This window comes from Lutjanus erythropterus, chromosome 18 (assembly GCF_056507025.1).
Source record: "Lutjanus erythropterus isolate fLutEry1 chromosome 18, fLutEry1.hap2, whole genome shotgun sequence".
NCBI classification, from domain to species: domain Eukaryota; kingdom Metazoa; phylum Chordata; class Actinopteri; order Lutjaniformes; family Lutjanidae; genus Lutjanus; species Lutjanus erythropterus.
The window spans coordinates 24,617,837-24,645,142 of NC_139334.1; the positions used below are offsets into that span (position 1 = coordinate 24,617,837).

The 27,306-nt window shown below is 40.4% G+C and overlaps 1 protein-coding gene across 1 annotated transcript; it reads right to left on the reverse strand.

The window, feature by feature from the left end:
* On the reverse strand, positions 1 to 26,732 carry trip11 (thyroid hormone receptor interactor 11). The gene is made up of 21 exons (XM_084742102.1): positions 26,129 to 26,732; positions 21,693 to 21,769; positions 20,161 to 20,271; positions 18,989 to 19,291; positions 18,729 to 18,797; positions 18,433 to 18,598; positions 17,840 to 18,166; positions 16,888 to 16,928; positions 16,664 to 16,762; positions 16,121 to 16,321; positions 11,508 to 14,552; positions 10,278 to 10,418; positions 9,363 to 9,556; positions 8,509 to 8,672; positions 8,273 to 8,376; positions 7,950 to 8,049; positions 6,127 to 6,208; positions 5,444 to 5,558; positions 2,497 to 2,619; positions 500 to 644; positions 1 to 350 (listed from the first exon to the last, which is right to left on the reverse strand). The coding sequence occupies exons 1-21, from the start codon at positions 26,265 to 26,267 to the stop codon at positions 133 to 135; spliced, it is 5,964 nt and encodes a 1,987-aa protein (XP_084598228.1). The 5' UTR covers positions 26,268 to 26,732; the 3' UTR covers positions 1 to 132.
* Between the last annotated feature and the right edge of the window lie 574 nt (positions 26,733 to 27,306).

Sequence of the window (27,306 nt, forward strand, 5' to 3'; positions counted from 1 at the left end):
TTTCATGAATACTCTGATCATTTATTTTTGCAGGAAATAAAAAAAGAGCAGCAATAACAAGCAGAACTGCTCAAATGTCTCAATCTGTGTAGTGTAAAACTCATTGAATGAAGAGGTCTATCTGGCACTCGATCACTGCTTTAACAAGTCTTTGAGCACAGCTCCCGCACTGGCCTCGGCTGAGACCGGCACAGGCGTAAAGGTTGGCAGGGCGTCAGAGATGGGCTTCATCAGCAGGTGACCCCCTGAGCCGCCAGAGCCGGAACCAGCCAGCAGGGGCACGGCAGCTGAGCGAGGGGCCAGGAAAGGATTGGAGTCGCCGGCCCGCTTGCTGCCAGCTGCGGCAGCTCCTGCGAGGAGAGAGGCTTAGATTTAAATAAGGTTTGATGTGTTTGGGGATGTAAGAGAAGGAACAACACCTCCCATCTGACAAGACTGATTAAACACACGAGAGAAAGAAACATCCTGGCGGCGGCAATTCCCGATGGGGTCGTTTTACCTGTGGTGGTGCTGGAAACAGCACTGCTGGTTCTTTTTGGAGGCGGGACGCTCAGAGGCATGATGTCATGGACTGGAAGCTTTGGTGCGGGCAGCGAAGGGGTTGACTCAACCTCCAGGAACTTTACAAACATCTCTGAGAAAGACTGCAACAACAGAATATATATAAATATATTTCAGCAAGAAAATTCTGCTTTATACCCAAAACAAGGAGTCCAACATTAAGAGTTAGCTTCAGAAAAGCATCCTTGTAGGAATCAGTGTTGGGTTGCATGAACCACCGCAAGTTTCAAACCCTTTTCCCTTAGCTGAGGGGTTTGTTTAAAATCACTGCATAATGTCTCCTAGGCTGTCTCCCTGCTCAAGTGTTTAGACAATGGTTTTCATTATGGATACTCTCATAATATAGGACATGTCCACTTTAGTTACCATGGTTACACTTTGCTCACATCATTCTTTACTGTTACTAGACAGAATTATTGTCAGTGTAGAGTGTCAGTAGAGCACTAAGCAGCTACTCTGCTGCCATTAATGTGCATCCCTGCACAAGTGGGTTTAAATACTGCACTGGCTACATGGATTTATAATCTTGGTGTGAGGTAGTGTGTATGTTGTTGCGCTAAATTAACAAGGCAATAAAAATTGTGGAAATTTATTTTAAAGGGCATGTGTTAACACATTATAAATAAGTCATTTTATGCATCATCATTTTCTCTGTTTTCAGTGTTTTTGCTGTTCAAGGGACACAAAGTTACTTTAAAACAAGTATGATGTGAATGTAGAGATGTTTGTTTGCATTTTGGAGCAAACAAACGTGTGTGACAGGGCTGTTGCGCAACTTGCAATGCTAAAGTGTTATGTTGAGACCACACTGGCCTGCATGGAGCAGTCAGTGACTGTTCATGGTGTTACACAGGCACAGACAGCATGTAGAGACACACTGTCAATTTGTTGTTGTAGAGTGTTTTACGGCCATTTATGTGTTTCATTAGATTTTTATTAATCTTTTTTGTAGCTGTTAGTGTGTATGTCATGCATCACTCTGGACTTTTGCCTAGGAAAGCACAGAGACATAGAGTGAGTGCTTTGTCTCTCTACAGTTGGAGGGAAGTTATGCTGATTCCATATCTGGTGCCTTGTGATAAACTGCTGAAAGACAGTCCTGGGAAGTGTGAATGCAGTTCATTATAAAAGTAATAATAATTATAACATGAAGCAGAGTTAGACCCCATTACAAGTGCACTCATCTGGTGTTTTAGGTGTTTTAAAAGAAATTAATGTGCATTTTTTTCTGCCTCTTGTTCTACATGTTGGTGTGAGTTCAGTTGGAAGAATCTTGTTCGTTTTTCATTATTTCTAAAAAATGAAAACATCTCGACAAAGCATACATATTGGAGAGATTGTGGGGATGATGAGGCAAATCACTGCCACATTTTTGGAGCCGCCCAAGTATACAACTATTTTGTGAAAGTATTTGGAGAATTTTGCAGCGTATTCTTGGGCGGCAGATCCCACTGACTTGCACATCACTTTACTTGGATGGTCTACCAGAAGGAAAATGATAGATACCGCCTGGAAATCTTCAGTGTAGCAAGAGAGAGGAAAAAAAAGAAGAAGCAGTCACTCGTAAATGATTAGAGACTGACCCACCTACAGAAGATAAGTGGCTTGACTTCATCAAAGAGATTAATGAGATGGAAAAAACTACTTTCCTCGTGAGACTGAACGGTCCCAAGATGGACAAAAATGATAAGGTATTTGTCAGAGTAAGGAACGCCTTATCTTCACTGCTTGCAGTGTCATTTACATTCCTTCTGAAGTTACAAATTATCTGGTAGAGACCACCTGTCTGTAATATACAATGTCTATTATCTGGAAGTCTGGGATGCCATGATGCCTGGCAAGATTCTGCTGTACTGTGCTGCTGTTTTTGTCAAGAAAACAAAACAAAAAACAATATAATAGAGTCAGTGTTTTAAAAAATGTGGTGTTTCTTACAGCGTTGAGCCCTTGGCCACTGGTGGGCCTCTGAGGAGTATTTGGGACACTTTGAGCTCCTCTTCCTCCCAGCCAGCTCGACACCCATCCAGTAACACCGTGCCGTCCGTCCTCCTCCAACATCTGCAGATGGGAGGTAAGGAAGAGCAGATGAAGCAAATACTACGGATTCTATATTATACTATATTTTACAATCAATCAAACAAAAAAGTTATTAAACTTTATCTAACCAAGCAAAAAGATGAAGAGTGCAGGTACAGTAAAAGTTACAGTCTTATTCATTCAGGCTGCTTTTGAAGGGTAGATTTTCTTCTGTTTTCAAAGAACCGGTTGGATTATTTCAGTTTTAATTGCCCTTAGTTTCCTCTCTGCTTGCCATCACTTTCTGGAAAATTATTTTGTGGAGCCGCTCACTAGCTAAGCTCATATACAGGCACTGCGATTCTTTGCTGACAGCCCACACTCCTAGAAGAAATGTGTGGCTTTATCATTCACTCTCATTCATACTCCCTAATCATCAGCGTCATTTGCCTGGCAGGAACCAGCCGCGTGGACCCCATATATGGAGTGTATGGATCACAGCTTTGGGCTAAAAACGGCACCAGAAGGTGGGGGGATACTAGCTGCTTCACAGAGGCTGATTCTGAAGAGTTGTCTGGTTTTTGTGGGACACTTGGCTGCCGTAAAACACGAGTTGAGTGGAAAATTTAAATAGCATTAACAGGAGATGAGGGAGAGATGAAGCAAAAAAAAAAAAGTGGAATGACCTCCAACGCAATAAAAATGGGTCTTCTGAGCAGTTGTAATCGCATTTGCCCCTCATCCTGTATCTGTTTTCCTTTAAGAGTGTTGGGTAATATACTTTGGAATCGTTGGACGGGGTCCCACGGGGCTCCTGCCAGAAGATCTGGATAAGGAAATGCTTTCTTTTTCAGGGCTGAGAGGATTTTCAGGGGCTGCTGGAGTTAAAAGTCACTGTTGAACAGAGAGTTTCGGGGTCGAGTGTTTGTCTCTCAAGGACGTGCTGAACTAATTAAACATGTAAAAGGGCGGAAAAAGGCGGATTGCTGTCACTGCTCCAGGTCACTCTGACCATATGTAAACAGTGCAATTGTCCCCTGGTGTTATGTGGACAGTAAAAAAAAAAAGTCAAGTATGTCAACAACTATTTAATCAATATGTTACACAGAGCAGGATACAAGAAAATCAGTTTTAACAGCTTTTGACTTCTGAATCAGGGAAAACACCCATCTATACATGTTACTAGATAATATGTGTACATTTATACATGACTTTCAGATCAATAATACAACTGCCTGCTGAACAGATTTCATGTTGAGCAGATGGCTTTATTAGTACAATCCCAATTGCAAAACAAGTAGCTACGCTGCGTAAAGAGTAAATAAAAACACAATGAAATGATGTGCAAATCTTTTTCAATCTATATTCAATTGACTATAGTACAAAGACAAGATATTTAATATTCAAACTGATCAACTTTAATGTATTTTGTAAACATACGCTCATTTTGAATTTGATGCCTGCAACATGTTTCAAAAAAGCTGGGACAGGAGGGTGTTTACCACCGTGTTACATCACCTTTTCTTTTACCAACACTCAATCAGCATTTGGGAACTGAGGACACTAACTGTTAAAGTTTGAAAGTGAAATTTTCTCCCAGTCTTGCATTGCTCAATAGTTCGGGGTCTCTGTTGTTGTACTTGCGCTTCATAATGCACCACACATTTTCAGTGGTGCAACAGGTCTGGACTACAGGCAGGTCAGTCTAGTTCCTCAACTCTTTTACTACAAGGCCACACTGTTCTAACACATGCAGAATGTGTCTTGGCGTTGTCTCGTTGAAAACAAGCAAAGACGTCGTCTGGTTGGCATCACATGTTGCTCCAATGCTCGTACGTACCTTTTAGCACTAACACACCTGCATACCATCACAGCTGCTGGCTTTAGAACTTCGCATTGGTAACAAGCTGGATGATCTTTTTCCTCTTTAGCCTGGAGGGTACAACGTCCATGATTTCCAAAAACAATCCGAAATGTGGACTCGTCTGACTGCAGCACACTTTTCCACTTTACGTCAGTCCCTCTCAGATGAACTCAGGCTCAGAGAAGTCGGCGGTGTTTCTGGATGTTGTGTTAATATATGGCTTTCGCTTTACATGCTAGAGTCTTAACTTGTATTTGTAGATGCAGAGACAAACTGTGTTTACTGACTAGCAGTTTTCTGAAGTGTTCTCGAACCCATGTAGCATTTTTAATATAACTGCATGGACTTTTAATGGAGTGCCCCCTACGGAGTCAAAAGTCATGGGCATTTAATGTTTGTCTTTTTGTCATTTTTGTCCTTTATTCACTTTAAATTAACCACTCCAGAGTTCACTTGACAGTGGTCTGAGACCAATCTTTCGAGGCGGAGCAGAAAGTGGTTGTTTGGTCTGCACTAGAGCCCAAGTCCAGCGTTCACACCAACGCAAACAGCATCAAGGGAGTAAACGCTTCAGGGTTCAGTTTAACCAGAGTAAACAAGGCTAGTGTGAACCCACCCCAATCCTGCCAATACTGTTTAACTCTATCATCCAGTTCCTCCATGTTGTCATGCTTTTTTAGATCGTTCTTTTCATCAGAACAAACCAATACATCTGTAATTTGGACACCAATGATGTTTTGCACTTACGTCTGCTCTGAGTGCCCAGCCAAAGCTGCAACGGTGCATTCGAGCATGACAACATGGCAGATTTGGTGCAGAGGCTGTATGTGGTGATTTATCCAAAATATGGCACAAAGCCATAGACATTGCTCACTGTCTGTTAATGCATTACACTGCAATCAGACATTGCATTATTAATAACAAATGCTGTCCAAAAAACATGATTATGAGAATATGACTGCTCATGTAAATACTTTGAATGTGAGTCAAGGAATCTCTCACCTTATCAACGTCTTCTCGGCTCAGTCCCAGAACACTTCCCATGAGCCTCAGCACATCGGCACGCTTGGTTTTAGGTGTGTGGAAGTATCCCAAGAACAGGTTACGCATCAGGACTCTGGAAATAGAACAATATGAATAATAAGGCATGATGTAATTCAAGACATCAATCTCATTTTTATACAGCCACATGAATTATAAATAAACCCTAAATGTATCAATTTGAGTGTCTGCTTACATTTGTTTCTCCAGGGAAACAGAGGCACACAAGCTTTATTTATAGCAATTATGTTACAGGACGGGAGAACGTATCTCTTTCCCATAATTGTTGCTGTTTCGCCAAAATGTCAACTTTTTGTGAGCTAAAATGACCTCTTTTGCAGTTCTGTGACAGTGTATTTTTACAGTAATCTAATGCTTTATGTAGCTAAAAATGCAATCCATAAGAAAACACCTTATCCTATCTAAAAAAAATTAAATCACCAAATTTGGATACAAATGGTCTCATGCTTAAAAAGAAGAGACATTAACCTTTTTTCATACTGCTGTGTGACTTTCTACAATCTGTGGGAGGGTAAACTGAATAATTTCTGACAGTCTAATGAAAACCACATGGCTTCTTAATCATAATCTCATTTAGATGAATAAAGGAATTTAACATTTAACCCACACAAGACTGAACTTACTTGTCTATCTTCCCCTCAGTGCTGTTCAGAAGGTTCATCAGTTTCTTCTGCACCTCCTCCAACATCTCCTGTCTCACATCCACTGTAAAACACACACACACACACAGAATGAAGAGATGATTTTTTAATCTAAAAATGATATTCAAGTCACTGTTGTCCCAGTTTGTGCCTTGCATTCAAGTCAGAGTGATAAACATCCCATCTCAGAAAAAAATACACACCTTACAATCATTTGTTTGGTTGTTTTACAAGGCTTACTGCTGATCTAAATTAAAACATTCAGTCCACTGAACAACAAAGAAGGTTTTTAACCCAGGTTTTGACTATATTAACTATCCACTAGAGCTGGAACAATTAGTCGATTAATCGTTTATTCAATCAAAAGTAAAACTTATTTCAAACTATTTTGATCGATTAATCGTTTCAATCATTTTTGAAGCAAAAATGTCAAACATTTTCTGGTTCTAGCTTCTTGAAACTGAGGACTTGCTGCTTTTTCTTTGTCAGTTATGATAGTAAGTGAAGAGTCTTTGAGATCTGGACTGTTTGTCGGACGAATGAAGGAATCTAAAGACGTCACTTCAGTTGCAGCATTACTATCCACATAGTAAGAAATATCCTTGCACTTTTTGTAAAACACAGTCAAGATACTAGTACTTTATTTTGTATGAAAATATAATAATATAAATGATAATGTTTGTTTTAAAATGTGGTTCACATTGTTCAAATTGAGACAGAGGACGTTATATCTGGCTCCTATTACAGAAAAAGAGGCATAGCTTGAGAAAAGGGTAAAAAAAAGACAGAAGAAGAGTTTTTCATCTAGATTGTTGATGTTACTTTCCAGTATTTCATATAAACACATCAAATTTCATGTTAATATTTTGCTTGTGTGTTACAATAAGAGCAAGGATGAAAGAAATTATGTTGCAACATGAGAAAAGTGTTAGAAATCTTTTAAATTTTGCAACAAACAGAATATTTTTTTCATCCAGATGGTTAGAAGAGCGCTTGACAAATCTGGAAATACTTTCAGCACAGCAGTCAGTGTTGTTAAATGTGTTTTTCAAAGATTATCTGGTATTTATTTTCTAATTATTAGATTCTTAGTTCTGTAGCTTGAATTAAGTGCTAATAAAGTGGCACAAACTGAGGCTATGCTGCACAGACACGCCAACATTATCCTCTTATTGAAGCAGAACATTCTCACAGCTAACCAACCATTAATAGACCCAATGTAAATGTTCTGTAGGCGACTGATTCATGGCGCAAATATTTAGCCTCATGTTGTGTCTGACCAGCCAGAGAGGGTTGGAAAAAGAAACAGTCTGAGAATGTGCCATGATGTAATGATCATACTGTATCTGAGAGTGATAAGAGTGAAATCTGCTGAGTGTGACACAAAAATACGGAGGGGGGGGATCAGAGTTTCATTTATTTTGTTTGAGCTCTGTTATTCAGACTACGATAACGACATATGCACACTAAAAAAATATGAGTCTGTAAGGAAGAAAAAAAGAAGTCTATATTCAAAAGCTGCCTGAGCCAGCAAAAGCCGGCAAAGGCAAATGCATCGCATAACGTCTTAAGCACTGAAAAGTGGTGCTGCGGTCTTTAAAGCAAACGGACATAAAACATCTTAAAAGACATTTATTTTATTGCAACCTCGTGAAGAAACCTTTATTCTGCTGTAAAAATTGAAGGCAGAAGTTTATAAGGAGTTTTGTCTGATATTCTAATCATTCCCTTCCACAGCTTTCAAAAACCCCTCGGAGGACATGTGCAGAAGTTGGCGGGTGGAAGCGCTTTCGGCTGCAGCTCACCTTGTTGTTTTAGCTCCTCGATCTGCTCCTCCTTCAGATCGAGCTGATCAGTGAGACGGGACGCTGAATCCAGAGCAGTGTTGGCTTCGTCGAGGTTAATCTGACAGAGAGCAGAGCACCGTCTGTTATCAAGGCTTTCACATAAAAAGCAGCTTAGCTGACATACTTCTGTCACTGAGAAAAAAAAGAGGCTTCTGTCATCAAGAAATATGTAGGAATTAGAACCTGTCAAATGTGTTCATTCTGTGGCCTTTCTGTTGACAGCACGTTAGATATAAATAAAATGACTGGATTCTCTGATGAGTTATTGATTCCTGGTTTACCTGAAGAGCAGAAGCTTGATCTTCCAGCTTCTCAGCTTTTCTTCTCCACTCCTCCTTCTCCTTCTTGTGCTTCTCAAGCTCTGCTGAGTACATGGCTTTCTCTTCTGATAGGGAAAGAGAATAAAAATATAACTACAGGTAATATGGACTGCTTTTTTTCCCGAATATATGTTCACCAAAATATTACATATTACTTGAACGTTTGAGGAGGAATAAAGTTGAAGCAGCTGACTTGCCTTGTTGAAACTGCTCTAGCACCATCTGCAGGTTGGAGAGCGACACTGCGTACTGGTTGACCTGCTCTTGAGACGTTCTGAGATGAGCGAGTGCATCGTCCCTCTGCTTCACCACCCCACTCAGCTGCTCCTGCAGAGACTCCACCTGCATGCTGGCCTGTTGGCTGGAGGGAGCGGGCCGGTAAGCAGGAAGAAAAAAGAAATTGAGGGATGACTTTAAAGGCAAACTTTGCATAGACTCATTACATAAACAAATCCCAACAATCATCAACAATGACCAACAATAAATGTGTGGTGGTGAAGGCATCCGCAGAGACCCCGCCTTCCGCTCATACCTTCTTATTTTCCCTTGATTTTGCTGTGCTCAGGATGCTTTATAAACCAAAAACGCCAGCCCTGATGTGCTACATAGCTTTCCCTGAAGTGGAGACTCTAAGGAATAGGAATGCCAAATCTCTGCCATGTCACAGTGTCAGTATCCCTCAATTTCATTTTGTCATATGACCCAGGTGGCACAGAGAAATTGAAAATGATAGGAGACCAAAGATAGAGCTGTGAGGGACCCGACAAGAGGGTGGGACACCTGAGGAGGAAGATGCAGATGAGTGGTCTGAACTCAACCAACACTAAACCACTGATGCCAGCTCAGTTCATGAAAATAGTATGCTCCACTGTGTCAAGGTGTGTCAGGGAATCAAAAATTCATTCATACACCTGTGAGTTTTCTGGTATAACATGTCAAGATGTCTGCTGTGCAACTAGCCTATTCAGTGTGGCATGTAAATCCCACATGATATCTTAAGCATGGTGAAAATGTGCAGCGATAATTCCTGGTGATTTCATTTAGAACTAACCTGGCATTCTCCACAGCACTCGAGGACGTGGCCAGTTTCTCATCCAGCATTGCTACCCTCCTGCGCAGTTCAGTCTCCCTGTCCTCTGCAGCGAGGGCCTCTCTCGTGTACGAGTCCTCAATCTCCAAGAGGTGATTACGCAACCTTTCCAGCTCCAAGTTGAGACGCTGTTCTTTATCCCTCATATGCTGAAGCTGTGAAGGAAACAGGAACATGCAGATTGATGAGATGACCACAGTAACTTTGATTCCTTAACTGTTTTTATATGTTGTCTACACACTTTTATTATGTATTTATTTAATGGATTTTAAAGTTTTGATTAGTAGACAACATGATTCTTGACTGGATATTTATATGGTTGGAGAACATGATAAGGTTATGCTCTAGTTAAGGAACTAACTGATTTCGTTGTGTGAAATATCTATTGTATCTATTTAACAGAATAAAATTTACACAATCAGTCTACACTGAGCCTACATGTCTTAAGTAAAATGATATGATAACATAATGCAATAATAATGGAAAATTACACCAAACTGGCTGTTCTTCATATATAACTTGATCCTTATACTAATGTACAATGTGCAAAAGAGATTAACTTCACATCAGATACTACAAAGGATGCAGTAAATTGTGTTTTGATGAACAAAAACAAATGTAACATGGAGTGAAAACATTCCTTCCTAGTGTAAGCTGCTTTCATAAAGCACATACCATTTTAAATTTCTTGTTGAATATGACAGAATATTTACTCTGATGTGACAAAATTGTTACCAAACGAGGAAAGGTGACAGAACACCAGAAAAACCTTTGTTGACTTTCTCTTGCACATAAGACCCAGCAGTGAGCAAACACATGTGCAACATCTTTGCAGTTAAAATTAAAATAGAGAGCAAATATCATCCATCCTCCTACCTCAGTTTGTACTGCAGTGGTCTCCATTTGTTTTTGCTTGAGTGCCATCATCACCTGATCCCTCTCCTGCTGGAACGCCACAGCCTTCTCCTGCATGGACTTCATTTCATTCAGGAGTTGATTCAGCTCACCAGACTTCCCCTGTGTCACAGCATCAACAGGGGAAATCATAAATGTGACTATTTGAAGAATAAAAAAAAAATGAAAACAACAGTTTTGTGTCTAAAATGACTTTTCTGGATACATTGCATCTTGCTTTGTTTTGTTTTTTTAACCTGGACCATATTTTCCCACATTTTTAAGTCTAAGTAGCCAATGGAAACAACAAGTTTTGAATTTCTTGAAAGCTGCAATGTAATCCCTCTGAGCACAGTTCAAGTAAGTTCACTAAAAGTTTTTGTTTTTGCCACTGACAGGCTCAGATTTTTGAAAAGGATGACTGCAGAGATAGACCTTTATTTAAGATAAGATACCTTCCGTTTAGCTAGAGACAACTGTTTCATTGCCAAACTAACCAGACTCCCTTTTGCAGAAAGTCGTAATTTTAACATTGCTACTGTCATCTTCATTAAACTGGACAGAAATAAAATACACCAAATTACTGACTCTCATTGTTTAGCCAAAATAAAGACTTAATTTACCGCATAGATATGAAAATATTTAATTCTGTCTGTACATTCCATTTCTCCCTGCTGGTTCCCTGAGGGACAACATCAACCTCCCTTTCACTCCAAATATCTTCAGATCTAATTCTAACTCCTAAGGGTCTAATTTAACCAACCCAGTGTTGGTGATTGTTGGAATGGTGGAAAGATGTTTTTGGCAAGTTTTGATTTGCTGTCGAGTTTGAATGAACTCTTTAAAAAGGTCTACCTCAGTACCAATCGTCTCTCTTCTCCAGTGTTGTCAGACATTTAGAATTATAATCTGAGCCTGTCAGTAATGCAGTAATGAAAACAAGCACTTTTAGTGGACATACTTAATGGTGTGCAGATGCTCTCTAAACTGGACCAATTTCAGAAATCGTTGCCCCAATCAGTCACTTAGACAAAAACATGGGAAAATAGGGTCCAGGCTGAAAAATACAAAAATTATCCTTTAACCTATACAAGACATGAAGTGGTTTATGACAAAAAATATACTTAATTGATAGTATCTTTTCTTATAATAACATACAGTAAAATTCAAGAGACAAAAATAATAACTCTGAAGTCGTAGTTTCCAACTGACCTGATCTTTGTCTTTGAGCATCTTCTCCACAGTAGCCGCCTTCTCGGTCACAGCACTCAGCTCAAACTCCTTCTCTCTCAGTAGAAGTGAAACCTGCATGTTGGTTTCCTGCAGCGCTCTGAACTCTGACTCTTTCTCTCGAGAGCGTGCAGCTATCTGCTCGTTCTCTTCTTTCAGCTTCTTCCCATCCAGTTCCAGGATAAGAGCACGCTCTTTCAGGTTGGTCACAGCCTGCTTCAGCACCTCGTTGTCGTTTTCACGGTTACGTAGCGTCTCGCTGACCTGACTCAGCTGGTCACCTTTGGTTTTGATGAGCAGGTCTTTCTCCCTCACAGTCCTCTGCAGGGCTTCCAGCCTCTCTCTGACCTGCCGAGTCTCCTCTGCTTGATTTCTCTGCTCGCTCTCTGAGGCAGACGCCGAGTTGGCCAGCCGGTGGTTGTTCTCCTGAATTGTCCTGATCATGTTTTCCTTCTGAGCCAGCTGAGCTCTCAGTCGTACGAGTTCTTCCTGCAGCTTCTCGTTGTTTACGGGTGAAGATGTCTGCAGGCTTGGAGCTTCAGCTGTGAGAAGAGGTCCACTAGACTGGGCAGCTACGACCTCAGGAGTCTGTGCCACACTGTCCAGTTTACCCAGCAGGACCTCCTTGGTGCTGCTGAGCTGGGTGATGGTCTGCTGGACCTGCGCCAACTCCTGACTCAGACTCCCCAGTCTCTTCTCCTTCTGCTCATAGCTCTGGATCAGTCGAGTGTAGTCCACCGACAGCTTGGAGCTGCAGTCGCTGTCAGCAGACACCTGCCCCTGCAGTTTGATCAGCTCCTCTTGCAGCTGAGCCGACTCATGCTGCATGTTCTTAACTGTGGTGATCACTTGCTGCTTCCACTCCTCCATCTTCTTCACCTGTTGCTTCAGTGTGTCCCTCTCCTGCAGCAGCTCCTCAAACTGGTTGCTGCTGACGCCTCCGGAACCGGTGCCAGACTCTCCTCCTGATGTCTGCAGGACGGTCACAAGGGTTTGGCACTTCTGTGTCAATGCGTCGATCTCGATGTCCTTCTCCCTGATGATGCGGGATAGATTCTGGATGGTCTCCTTAAACATCTCTTGACTTCCTGAGGGGTCACTCATGTTGGAGAGACGTTGGTTCTCCTGCTGAAGCTTCACCAGAGCCGCCTCCTTCCCCGCCAAGATGTCCATGAGGCGGTGATAGTCGGAGCGAAGCTGGCTGTTCTCTCTGGTCTTCTCATTGAGCACAGCGAGCACTTGTTCTCTCTCCACAGCATATGCCTGCAGCTGCTGTTGGAGGAACATGACATCTTGGCTGTGGCCACCACCGACACCCATGGACACTCTGGCATGAAGTGCCTGAATCTCCAAATCCTTCTGCAGGATCATCTGGGACAGTTTGCCCACCTCATCTCGAGACACCACCAGCTGATCCAACTGTCTAGTCAGTGAGAGGTTCTTCTCGTTCAGCTGGCTGATCTCAGTCTCCTTCTCTTTGATGCCCTTTACCAGTTTTTCTATTTCCACCTTTGACAGGTCATGTTTCTCGTTGCCGTTCTCCTGATTTAGAGTCTGGGTCTTGTCCTCCTGCAGGATGACCTCTCCCTGCACAGGAGGAGAGTCAGCACGACCTCGACTCTCGCTGAGCTGATCCACTGTCTGCTGGAGGCGCGATATTTCTTCATCTCTGGCGTGGATGAGTCTGTCGTAGTTAAGCGTCGTCTGCTGATGGCGAGCCTGAGCCTGCTCAAGCTCGCTCTGCTGCGTCTGGAGGTTCTGCTGTGACAGGAGGAGAGAGGCCTGCTGCTCCTCCATGGTTCTCCTCAGGGTCTGGACCTCCTCTTCCAGAGTGCTCCTGGAGGACTTGAGCTGGGTGATCTCCGTCTCCAGCTCCGTGATGATGTCCAATGTCCGGGGCTCAGCCAGAGACTGAGGTCTGCTTTGCTGATCCTTGAGTCGGTCAATCTCTTCTTTCAAATGACTGTTCTCTTCCTTCATACCTCCTAACTGTTTATCCTTCTCCTCTAATGCCTGTTTGAGAGCATCTGCTTCCTTTGTCACGTTTGCAATACTGTTCTCCATCTCTGTCTGCAAATCGGCCGCATTCTGTTTTAAAGTCTCCATGAAGACGTCCTTCTCCTGCAACAGATCTGTCAGCTGTTTTTGCCCCGCGACTGTGATCGAAAGCATCTCATTGGTGTCTCTGTGGTCGGACGCCAGCTGCTCCAAGTCTCTCTTCAGCTGAGCTATCTCCATATCCTTCTCCTGGTTGAGTTTGATGGCTCGCTCATGCTCTGTCTGCAAAGCGGAGGCATCCATGGAGCGGGCCCGGGTCAACTCCTCTATGGTCTGCTGGTACTGTTTTGCCTGTTCTGCTAGCCTGTTCTCAGCCTGCCTCAGTTCACCCTCTAGTTGGTTCTTCTCCAGCTTCAGAGCTTCGATACGAGTGTCCTTCTCCCGCACCGTCCTGTTCAGAGCAGCCTGGCTTTCCTTCATCTGTTTGGTTAGTTCCTCACCTTTACCCAGAGCCTGTTCACTCTCCACCTTTAACCGCCGGTTCTCCATCTTCAGCTCATAGTCCTCAGACATCGCCTTCTCCTGAGAGCTCCTCATCTCATCCAACTCTCTCCTCAGCTCTGACAACTCCCTCTCCTTCCCTGCTAGCTCCTCTTTAACTCCCTGTGCCTCAGTTCCTCTATCCCTTGTCTGATCCAGCTCTGCTTTGGCAACAGACAGCTGCTCCTCTCTTTCCTGTAAAGCCTTCTTCAGCTCTGTGATTTCTTTACGACCCTCCCTGTTCTGCTCCTGTGCATGTCCCAGTTTGTCTTTCAGCTCCTTCACTGACCCTTCCAACTGCTGTTTGCCCATGTGCAGGTCATTCAGGGTGAAAGCACTCTGGCTTATTTTCTCTTTTTGGCTCTCCAGCTCTTGCTTCAGTGCCCCATTCTTGTCTTTGGTTGCGTTCAGCTCTGTAGTCAGACGGGTCACTTCTGCCTCGGCCTCCTTCAGCTGCCCAGAGAGCTGCTCCTTCACTGAGATCATGTGCTACAGACAGAAAAAAACAGAACACCAAGTTAAAGTCAATACATTGCTTCAGTTTCCCTGATTGTGTTTTGAGGTCCTTCTGTACCATGTTTTGGCTTGATTTGAAAATGCTGATATCTGTGTGCAACGTGATGCCTTTAAAGAGTCTGACTATAAAAACAGGCCTGCATATGAACCTGAGAAAAGTTACAGTGCATAACAATAATAACGCATTTGATTTGCAGAGCACAACAACATAATATCCCAGAGAACTAAAATCTACACTGTATATTATTAACTATATTATTATTAACATTATACCAGTAACATACTGCATGGTCTGTGAGATCTTGTCAGTGTACATGTCTTTGCATGTATATATGTACTGTATAGGTTTAAATATGTGGGAATTTACAGTATGGGTATTTATTTGTGTGTTTTTGGTATCCTATTTTGCCCGTTGTTACTATTTGATCTGAATTTTTCACCGTTGGTGCAACAAACATGGAGCAGCATTTCTCCAGAGAAACGGCTAACTGTTGCTAACTGCTACTGTTGCTTCTGTTGCCGTTTGCTAGCCTGAACTGTGAACTCAAAGCACCTGGGGGAATGTTAGTGTTTACTCCTCTACCACAGGAGCTTTGGCCCATCGTGGTATGTGAAATAGTTATTAAAGGTGAAATGTTTGTCAAATTTTGAATTCTAAATTAAATATCATCATGCTGCAGAGATGTCCTGGCCTACACATCATATTTTAGGGACATCTTTGTTTGGTACAGATCTCCACAAAAATCAAAGCATAATCATTTTAATTTAATGACGTATAAAATTTTAATTCCCTCTAATGGTGCAAGTCATATTGCAATTGCAATATCAGCAAAAATAATTGCTGTTAAATATTTTTAATTGTTCAGCCTTTAATCAGCAGTGGGAAAAAGACAGTAGAGTCAAAATATTTTCACAACTAACTCTGTTATAACAATAGAAAGACAAAGCAAGATGGTTTTGGTGACCCTTTTGTTTCTGTCGAGTTTGAATGAAGCGTATTTTACGATGAGTTACCAAGAAAATTACACACTGGTTGTATTTTGTAGTTTAATAAGTAAAATAGATGTAAAGAATATTAACTTTCTTTGTCATTTTGTGAGTTTATTTTGTTAATTAGACTAAAAAACTGCTGCTCACACACATCTTCCAGCTGAAACTACAGGAGAAGGCCTATCAGACGTCTAGACCTCTTGAGATACAAAGTGGTATTACAGAAGGGACAGGCTGGGACTACCTGGTTAACATGCTAACTATATTATATATATATATATATATAACTATACTATATATATATCTTAATATATCTCTGCAACACAATACATAGATGTTTAAAATCAAAACAAAACTGTTACGTCTCCACATTTGGTTGGTATTAGTTTCTCTTTTAATGTTTTAAACTAAATTTTCTACATATTGCACCTTTAAATGTGCCCTCTGTAAAGCACTTTGTAATTGCTGATTTGGATGAATACTATATACATAAATGTTATTATTATATAGTAATAACAGTAATAAAGACAGCAGGCTATGGTCAGTCAGACCTGTGTTGCTTCCTGGTTTTGGCGGTCTAGTTCCTCCAGCTCAGACATCAGGGTGTCCCGTTCCTCCTCAATGTTTCTCAGGGCCTTTTCTCTTCTCTCCAGCTCCACCTTCAGATCCTCCACCGACTCTGATTCACCAGGCTCAGTTATGTTATTGCTTGCTTGTTCCTCGGCCATCTTTAGTCTTTCTTGCAGATTGAGCTGTAAAAAGAAAACCACAAAAAAAAAAAAAAAAAAAAAATCAGAATTCAGCTCCAAGATATTTTTAGATATAACCCAAAACACCTCAGTCATCTTTACAGTGTACATTTTATACGTGATTATGACATTACATCAGGAACCAGCAGGTGTAAGAAAACTTCATATTGCTTCTTTGGAGAACTATTTTTTTTTTATCTTGGCTCAGACTTTTTCTGTTTTACTGATCACATGTTAGTCTACTACAAGTGATACATGTAATTTAAAAAAGAGCATACAGACGTACAGTTATTGTGTCAGTAAGGCTATTACAGACATTTTGAGCAGCTTCTGGTGAAAACAAACCTTTTCTTGCTCTAGGCCTTCTTTTTCTTGTCTCAACGTCCCAATAATGGTGTTCAGTTCTAAGATGTCTGCATGCTCAACTTCTTCCTTTGGTTCTGCCTAATTATCAAAAAAAAATGTTAGAGAAGTCATTAAACTAGGAGGTTAAATCATAAAAAATGAACAATACATACATTATAAATATTGAACATGATGTAGGGTTAATGATTTATATTCACACTTACCTCAGCCAGGCTTTTCAGTCTCTCGATTTCTTTTTCTGCAGCTGGAAAGAAGAAAATTTAAGAGTTAATAAATAGAAGATGCCGGTTTAACTGTTTAAGGTCACATCACATCCTCAGTCATTTTGTGCATCTATAGACTAAGAGGGAAGATAAAGGCAGGAAACTGCTGCTCTTAGACTACCTGATCTGAGTTACATTCCTAGATTCCTAGGATTCAGATTTATCTTTTTCTTTACCTTAATTAATAATTAATTATTATTAATTTAGTATATCCTATTTATATTTTATATTTATTTATATTTATATCTTTTTTTTATCTAGTGTAATTTCTTCATTATTTTGAAATTTCTCCCTTACTTTTTTAAATTTACAGAACCGTTGATACGGTTTCAATTACAAATACATTTGTTATCCTGCTGCTTTATATTTTTGAAGGGTCATTAATAGATTTTTATAATTCTTTCACATAAATGAAAATGATCAGACACAACAGTATACTGTATGTATAATTTTCTTTGGCTCAATAAAACATTTGAAACAATTTGTGTACCTATTAAACAATACAGACCCAAAGACAAATAAAAAATATCTTTGGCAATCAGTCCCACAGAGCTCAGATTTATTAATTCACTACAGTAGCAAGCGACAGCATGGCATGTTGGGTTATGGCACACCCACTTTTCTTCTCAAATTCCTCCCACCATTATGTCCAGCCTGTGTATCCTGTTTCATTTGGAAATACGCCATGATACAGAGGCTAAACACTCTCTAAATGCCTTTTCATCTGGACTTTATTATGAAGGAAAACAAGTTATGGCTTACAGCAGGGAGTCTATGACAATATTCTGTGTTTGTGCATTATTGATTTGACTTTGCAACATTAATTAGGCAGATGAGAAAAAACAGTATACACTAACTGTACTCAACATGAATCAAAATAATGCAGGCGTACCTGCAAGGTTTTTCCTCAACACTTGGATCTCGTGGTCCAGCTGAGCTTTCTGCAGAGCCTTCCCCTCCTGCTCTTGCACTCGTTCCTGAAGCTCGGTGACAGAGGCCTGCAGCCGTGTGTAGTTCTGCAGCAGCCCGGCGTTTTCTTCCTGGGCGTCATCTTTCTCCAGCTGCAGCGAGGCCTGCTTCCTCTGTGCCTCCTCCAGCCTGGCAGACAGCTCGGCCAGCTGCTTCTCCCGCTCATCCGCCGCTTCCTGCAGGGAGCTTATGGTTTTCTGGAGTTCGGGCAGCTTAGAGGAATCTGATGGGGAAGTGGCTTGACCACCACCTGGAAAGAAGGATTTGGAGAAGGGAGTTCATCTTGTGTGCTGTGACTGAGTAGAAAAACTGACTGGAAAGTATCTGTCACAATTACAGTATTGCTATAACAATTTGTCTCATAATTTTGGTTACAGTTGACCTCTGCTGTAATAAAACACCTTATCATTTTCTGTATTAAAGTCATGATTTCCTCTCTAATATCTCTGAATTTCTATCTCTGCCATAAGTTTTTATATCCAAAGTTACAATAACAAACAACAAAGTGAGGCTAACCACTCTGAAGCTGTTCCTCCAGTTCCTCTATCCTCTCCTCGTACTCCGCTAGCTCGTCTCTATGTCGCCGTGTGATGTCGGCCATCTTCTGCCGCTGGGCGTCCTGCAGGGCAGCCAGTTCATGCTGGTGTTCATCCACCTCACGACTCATCTCCTCTCGCAGATCCTGTTCCAAGGCAGCAATGACATCAAGCTTAGAGTCTGAGTATGGTCTGTGCAAGTTGTCATAAATACTGATTATTACACTTTTAAAATATAAAAAATATAATTTAGTCTTGCAACGCTGAAAACTTTACCTTGATGGTTCTCTGAAGTTTGAGAATCTCACCCTGGTCGCCATTACCAGCTCCTGCACCTGTTGATGTCTGAAATAAATTAAAAAATAAGTATGTGAACTCCTCTGGGCACAAATAGAATAAAGTTATTGGGTTTTTCTTTTAGTATTTGGTACATTGTTCTATGTAGAATATCTGTGTTTTTTTGAAGTTATTCCTTCAGCTGGATGACACAGGCTCAACTCACTGTAGCAGAAATCGTCTGTCCTCATCATTGTTACCTGTGACATTCGCCTCCAGTGAGCTGCCTCCGCCTCCAGACGTGTGACTTCTGTCGACAGCCGGTTGATCTCCTGCTGCGACCAGATGACATCGCTGAGGTCCATTTCATCGCCGTGGAAGCCCTGATGGGACCCTGGAGGCCGTGACAGGAAGGAGGAAGCGGAAGAGGAGGTAGTGGTCGAGGAAGCAGTGGTGACAGGCAGCAACGCCGGACCGACGGAGGCAGACTGAGCCGACTGCTGCAGCCTCTGGACTTCTTCCTGGAGTCCACTCTGTCGAGCTTTCAGGTGACTGATCTCCACCTTGGAAACAAACAAAAACAAACTGAGGACCCTTCTATACCACTAACATGCTCGCTGGCCCAAAAGCAGTTTTTGCCATGTGTTTGATGAGACATTGACTGATTTCTGTGTGTTTTAAGACTGACTGTATATAAATAACATTATTTCCATTCATGCAAATATAAAACACTACTTTAAGTTTAGCCAAATGTGCTTCTAATCATCTTTGGTGGGTGTTAATAGGTAAAGTGGTAAAAAGGTGAAACACTTTTTTCTTCTTTTCCGGTTTTAAATTTGCCATAGATTTGAGAAAATTGTTTATTTTTAATATTGGCAGCCTATAGATTCCACGTGATGGCCTAGTATGCATACTGATTGCGCAATATACAATACTGTATGGTTAAAACTTGCTTTCTGCTATTATCCAGGCTACCTTTACACTAGGGCTGCCCAAAATGGAACCCAAGGGGAAAAGTTGGCCCACCGTAAGGTTAGATTTGGCCCAACAGAGGTTTTGAGGAAAAAAAATTCAAATCAGTTCTTTAAACATCAGATTGTTGTTTATGCAGTTTTATTTTTTTGTGAAAAAATGCTCTGTAAATATGTAAGAAAGTCAGTTAATTAAGGAAACTTGGGAACCTAGGACCATTTTACATTTTAACAATACAACTGATGTTTGCTTTTGGCCCGCGGCCCACCATTATGTTTCAGTTTCAGCCCTCCAAGAGAAAACATCTGGCCACCCCTGCTATATACTATATGTAGATTCATGCTATCATAACAAAATTCAAAATGTAAAGTTAAAATTTAACACGTCCTAAATTAGTGTGCACAAATTGTGTTTATTACAGATGGTACTTAGTTATCTAAATACAGAAATATTTACGTACATCTTTCTGTTGCAGAAGAGTTCTGTACTCCGCAGACTGTCGCTTAATCTGGATCTCTGCTGCCTCCAGCTTCTCCTCGAGCTCCGCGTGGAGCTTTCTTAATCTGTCATACTGCAATAGAAAATGAGAGGGCAGGGAGTCAATAACACCAAAATATGCAGGAAATTCAAATTTTTTTATCTTCAGAGGTCATGGCCAAGCACAGAGCAGCGACCTAAAGCTCTGAGAGATGCTAACAGGCACTTCAGCTGGATGGATGTTTATTAACAAAAACGTGTTAGTCAGTCTCTTCGTACTGTCTGACTTCCCAGGCCTGTCTGTGGCTCTCAGGCCCAAGATAATCTGTTCCTACTGAAGACTTAAATCTTTAAAAACATGTAAAATTCTACATTGTACATTTGCTGGGGACTATTTCTAGCTGCAGATTAGTTCAATTGATGCTTTACTAGTATTAATAGCAATATGGAGAGTATGTGTGTTTGACTCAAAATAAACTACAGTGTCCATGTTTCTTGTAATGAAGGAACATGTCACTCAGTGCAACAGTGTGGCTCACTGATGTGTTTTCAACAGTTTTTGGACAACAATAAAGTTCTACGGTCCAGAGAAACAAAATATATATCAAATTTGGATACAGCAATAATACTTGTCAGTAAATTTAATTCATTCTTGGTCTTTTAACAAAGTTTTACACAGGGACTACACTTTCAAAACAATGCTGTTACTTGCACCATTGAGCCACACAGGGACTACTGAATAAAGATGAACCAATCGATTGTCCGGGTAACGCAAATGGACGCTTTTGAGCTCGATCGCTTGTGACTGGTTGGTCAGTGTTATTTTCATGCACGTGCCAAGTGATGGTTCATATCCTGTGCACAGCAACAAAGACAATAACATCACAGCTATATTCAACACAACAACCACGCACATGCATGTGCTGACATGTCGTCAGCATTAAGAGGAGCGATAGACTCCAAGAACAGGATAAAGAGAAGAGTTGGGGAAAGACAAGAGTGCAAACTAGAGAGCACGAAAGAGGGCAAGAAAACCTGAGGAAGCCAGGAGAGAAGAGAGGAGAGGAAAGGTTGGAAAAAGGGAAAAGTGGAAAGAAAAAGAGAACAGAGGAAAAGAGGACAAAGACCTGCAGTAACTTGGGACACTTCTGGAGAAAATTCTGCTTAATAGTCAGTGTTTTATTATTAATATACAACTGAATTTTCCATTAGAGAAAAGTTACAAAAATGTTTGTATATGCTGTTAAGGCTGAGGTTTTGAGGCCTATCTCACAGGAGACATATAACTTCCTGCGCAGGTGTAAATATAACATTGAAAATAGCTGCATTCCATTTAGGTGTGTCAGTTTCAGGGCCCTGGTGTAGTACATGCTGGCTTACTGGGACACCAATCCATTGTTTATGTATTTGGTTACAGCTGGGCTGTTCCTGCTATGAGAGGTGAAGCCAGTTTGTGGTGAGAAAAGACATATAATTTTACCCCTTGGCTCTGAGTAAGTGAACAAAGAATCTCACCTCAGATTTCTGTGTGGCAAACGCAGCCTCGACTTCAGCCAACCTGGAATTGGACACCTGCAGTTCTGTGGCAGCATCTGCAGTTACACGGAAAAAAAATAGCACTGAACATATCACGGTATGCACATGTTATAATTCATCATAAGACAGTGTGAGAGAGGTAGAAAACAGGGAGCAGGAATTAAATGTAAGCACAACCAACAAAGGCAGCTTAATGCTTTTTTCCAGTGTACACAGTTGGAGAAATATAATGGGTTATTTTTATTTAGCTTTCTGGTCATTTTTTATTTCAAAAAAATTTCACACAGCACATTCATGAGAGACTATCCGGTGACTCTTTTTTTTCCCTTCTCTATCTTAGTCACACACTGGCCCACAGATCTGTTTAACCCGTCTCACATGACAAACAAACATGCCTGGCGGAGCACGCCAACATTTCTGGAGATCCTGCGATGTGATCTTAACAGCTGGACGAAGCTCAGCCAACACATAACATTCATTACTACACAAACTAAACTGCAGGCTACAGGAAAGTCAACTTCCAGCTAATATCCTCTCTTCATAAACATGGATTTAAGGCCTGGCATGCAGAATGCTTCACAGCTGGCCCGGCGCTCACCACTCAGTGATAAGAATTCATACTTTTGGTTTTTGAATGGAGCTGTGAGTTGGAGATCTGTGGCCAAAGTTCTCTTTGCGTCAGTCTCTTTTATCATTCAGTGTCTGTTTGCTTCAGACTGATGGTACTTGATAAAAGCTTCAAAATTATTAAATTTTTTACTTTAGAAAATACTCAACTAAGACCTACTGGTAAAATCGACCCAAGCTAATCAGTGGCTTACTGTGCATCAATATTTCCAAAGGGAATATCACTTTACTTCTTTCACCATTTTGATTTTATCATGAGCTAAAAAAGACACAAAACAGTGACACCTGCAATCTGTGTTCCCATCAGACGTTTTCCAGCTCAGCTGACAATGAATGAGGGAGTGACTGCATCAACTGAGAATGTTTGCTTTAGATTTTACACCACAATAACCGTTGGTGGAGCCATAGACAGTATATTGAATAGGTTGAACTCCTATTTAATACATGATCTATAGTGGACGGAGTTGTTTCCTACCACCCTTCCTCCTCGAGGAAGTTCAGGCAGACTGCAGGAGCTCAAGACAAGCAGAACATTGCAAACTGACAATGGTAAACGACGACAAGTCCTACATTATAAGTTGATCAGCTGTTTATAACTGTCAGTTGTCTGTCAACGTAAAGCTAAGCCCGTTATTCTGAAAACAAAAGCCCACCACTCTGTAAATACACACTCTAGAATTGGAGATCAGCGTCTGCCAGACTCCCAGACTGCCATTCACATATCGCTCATTTTAACTGTAATAAACCTCTGCTCCTCCTAATGATTTCTTAAGACTCATAAACAGACACTAACTTGTACAGCAAAAAAATCTGCATTAATTTTAACTCTAATTAACATGAAATGAGCAAAGAATAACAATTTTTCCAGCATGGAATAGAAATTTCAAAGGACATTGCGGCTGTAGTGTTGTTGTCAGAACAGCAAGTATTTCAACTTAGTATATTTCCTTACTTTCTGATGACCTATCATGGTCATTTTATTATTATTATTATTATTATTATTATTATTATTATTATTATTATTATTATTATTATTAAATATATTACTGAATTCTCCTTTAATGTTGCTACTGATGAAAATGTTTGACTTGTATATACCTGTACACCTATAAAACAAAAACTTCAGATGGAGATAAAGCTTTTTGACATTTGAAGTTCAACCTGTGGTTGAGTTACACTTCAAAACTGGAAGAAATTAAACCACGTTACAGATGGCTCCACACACATTAGGATAAGAGGAAACAAAATCTGTCACTAATAAATAGGGTTGAGTTTTGGCAAGCATCTGGTGATACAATATGTATCACGCTACAGGGGTTATGAGTCAATATGATGGGATATATTGCAATACTGTAAGCCAGATGACATACTGCTTCTAACTCTAAACTCTTATACCCTCACCACTGTATGCATAAGGTCTTAAAATCTTAAGAGTTTAACAACAGATAGATACCAACACTGCTATCTAGTGGTTGGTGGTTTAAACACAATACCAAGAGAACCTCTGTTACATATCTTTGCATGCATCACAATATGCACAAGTATTTTTCAGAATCAAAACAGCATCACAAAACAAAATATCATGAACTGTATTGATAATTTCTCAAATAAACACAGAGCAAGACCAATAATATCACTCCCTGTCAGGCCCTGACAGGAAAAAGGTAGACGTCTGTGTGGTGTAACAGACTTGGAATAAAAAAATATAAGATTTTAGCAGTTCTCTTCCCAGTGTTTAAGAAAGAGTTAGGCATAATCCTGTGTGTTCAGTTAGCTTACTGCAGTACAATTACACTGCAGGAGAAGTAGCTGCAAATATCTGTCTTTCCTACACTGATACAGAAATGTAGAGCAGTGGCGGTATGGAAAATGCAGAGTATCTGAGTATTTTTAAGGCACCACAAACTGCTCATTAAACTGTACGCTGTAATAAGTAACCCTGGCAGCCTCGAGCTTTCAATTCACAGTCAAAAAGAGACATTTTGTAGTTCACTGCTGATGAAGCAGTTTGAGGGCAAAACTTAAGCAAACATTCTTGTCATGCAGGTTGTCAGACTCATTCAGTGTCAACAGGGCAGCAATAGGATATTGGAGTTCTCAATGTTTTAATACTTGCCCATTTCCACAAATACATATATTTATATACATACATACAAGCAAAGCAACAGTGTACATTAATGTACTCACTGCATCACTAATTAGTTCTGGAAAGTTCATTTTCAACTGAGAAATGTTTGTAACTTATTCTATTATGAATGACTGAGATCTCTGTTTTTTAGAGACTGTTTTAGAGAGATGTTAATGCAACTTTGTGGTCATTTCAGAGAATGTAGTTTAAGTTTGTGGCGCTGTGTTGTACTGAGAGGTGTTTTTACTTTCAGTCTATACTCAATGACATAAATGCAAAGAACAAAATATCAAAAACACCCCTTAGTATAACCATTTAATTGAATTTATCATTCATTCATAAAGGCCAAATCTATTGTAGGATGGTTAAATTGTTGTGTTACAGACTTTCGGAATTACAGACCACTTTAGCTAGCTTAGTTTTAGCTAGATGTAGCTCATAAGCTGGCAACAGAGTGTATGTTTTATGTCTGTTTCTAGCACTGTCTACTTATATCAAAATTTAGATGTTGTAAGTCAGATATTTTGAGGGTCATCCAGGCTGTAGATGACTTTTCATCTTGTAAGCTACTGTCTGTTAAAGAGTCTTTCACTGCTCAGTGTAAAGGACTTGCTTTTTCTCTGCTGTTAGCTGACATCTGCTTCCAATTATGACAGCTGAGTGTCTTACAGTGTTCCTAAAGACCAAAATCTTTATATTTCAGGGCCTACACTAACAATACCAGGCCGCCAATATAAACGTAGGCCTTATGATTTTTTCAGCATTGTCAAACTGTTTATTCACATTATTTACAATAGGTCGCAAAGGTGGATATTTCATTTCAGAGTGGGGAGGGGTGTGGGTAAACAGAGAGTCGCCACCAAAAGCACTGTTGTCTTAAAAGTAATGTTACATTAAAAAAAAAGTAGTCTGTTGTAGTTTCTGTTGTGGTAGTTGTCCAGTTACTGGATCCTTTTTGGTAATGTGAGTAATAGTCCTTCATAGAGGTGTAAGAAAATATCAATATACTTGAGTATTATGATATTATGTTTTGTGAAACCCTGTACTGCAGTATCTTGATTTATTCTGTACTGTTTTCACCCCCTGCTGCTAAACAGCCATGCTGTTATCTAACTTCACTGTTTCTTTAAGGACTGTTCAACTTTTCAGAACTCTGATTTTATTTACATGGTGGGCTCTTCTTTACATGATGACAGTTTTCTAAAATTAAATAAAATATAGCAACACATCACCTTGATTACAGTATCACAATACATTGAATCATAATACCTGTATCTTGATATGTATCAGACTGCCAATACTCATCCATAGTCCTATAATTTTTTTCTGCTCATTATGGCTTGTCTCTTCTCTATTGTGAAGTAACATTTGCACCCCAATACATCAATATCTTTACAATCTTCCTAAAGACCAAAATGTTTTTATTTTCTAACCTGACCCTCAGAATCTAAAGGCTCCCTTTGTTAGTAGGTGTTTTATTTAAGATTGGTACCCTGTATCTAACAGCCAGCTACTGTATGTGTACACTAATTTACATACACTGGCTTTTATCATCTAGAAAAGTATGCCCTCTGCAGCTGATCTTTAACTCGGGAATTTGAGTCCGATGATGTGGCTGACAAAGAGACAAAAAAAAAACCCCACAGGAACACAAACTTACCTCCTATTTCTTCCACCCCTTCCAGCAGCATGTCTTTGGTAAAATTTGATATCTGTCCGGTAAAGGAGGACAGACTCCCGCCGACCTGGCCCAGGGACTGACCCAGGCCGGAGCCCAGTCCACCCAGCCACGATGACATCTTTAGGAGGACTAGACACCAAACAAAAACAAAGCAGGGCCGAGGAGGACCGAGAGAGCTAGGCTAGCTTTGGCTCCAGAGGTGCAACGGTCGACTCTGTCATTAAGCTCGACTGTAAACTCTATACCACAGAGACGCTGTTAGCTTCAAAATCCACTTTAATCTTTTCGAGCCAAAGTCGCTTTTCAGGCTGACAGACGCTCATTTAGTTAGCAACAGACCCCGGCTAATAACAGCTGACCGTTTGCCTAAAGGAATTCGTCAAGACAAGCGAGCTGAGCGACGTTATTCCTCCGACAAACACCTCAAACCTCAGATTACGACCTTATGTCGAGGTCTGAGTCCTCCGCGGTGAACATGAGAGGTGTTTTCAGCAGTTTTCAGCCGCTCTAAACAACACAGCCCCCAGAAAGTGCCACCTCAACTGCAGCCATTATCGGCTCGGCTGTAAGCGATGGCTGTCAGGTTTGACGTGGACACAGAGAGCGGCCGCGGTGCATTGTGGGATACTGGAGGACCAACAAATTCACGGTGCGTTCAAGAACCGACAGTTGGGTCGAGCCCAGTGTTTCTATAAATGGCGTATAAATATTGTAATAGTATGAGTAGTATATATCCCTCTGAATAATTTATATGATAATGTTTTCAGAGAGATGACAACACGTTTATGTTTCGTAAAAATAATATTTGATAATAACAATTCTGTCTTTTCACGCAAAATGATTGTTTTGGGTTGATTTTATCTATATAAAATAGAATAATATTGTAAATCTTTTCATTATTTTATGAAATTTTCACATTCACTTAAGTCTTATAACACATAGTTTAACTCTACAAACCTCAAAATCCTTAAATAATTTTGATATGTGTAAACTGTATAATTGTCTAAACTATTTAACGTTTTTTTAAATTTCTTCTTTCCTTGTCATTTTCATTATATAATTTAACTTCTTACACTTTAACCAAAGAGGGAAATTCTTTTGCAATACACCATAGATTCAAAGTAAATGAGATTAAATTCACAAAAACATAATACTCT

Bases quoted from the DNA above. Each gene is read 5' to 3' on its own strand.
- trip11 (XM_084742102.1), bottom strand. From the start codon at position 26,267: ATGTCATCGTGGCTGGGTGGACTGGGCTCCGGCCTGGGTCAGTCCCTG. The intron at 8,377-8,508 runs GCAAGTCAGCTG...TTTCCCTATCAG, and splicing joins GCTAGAGCAGTTTCAACAAG to AAGAGAAAGCCATGTACTCA. The intron at 6,209-7,949 runs GTGAGCTGCAGC...TGTGTTTTACAG, and splicing joins CGAGGAGCTAAAACAACAAG to TGGATGTGAGACAGGAGATG.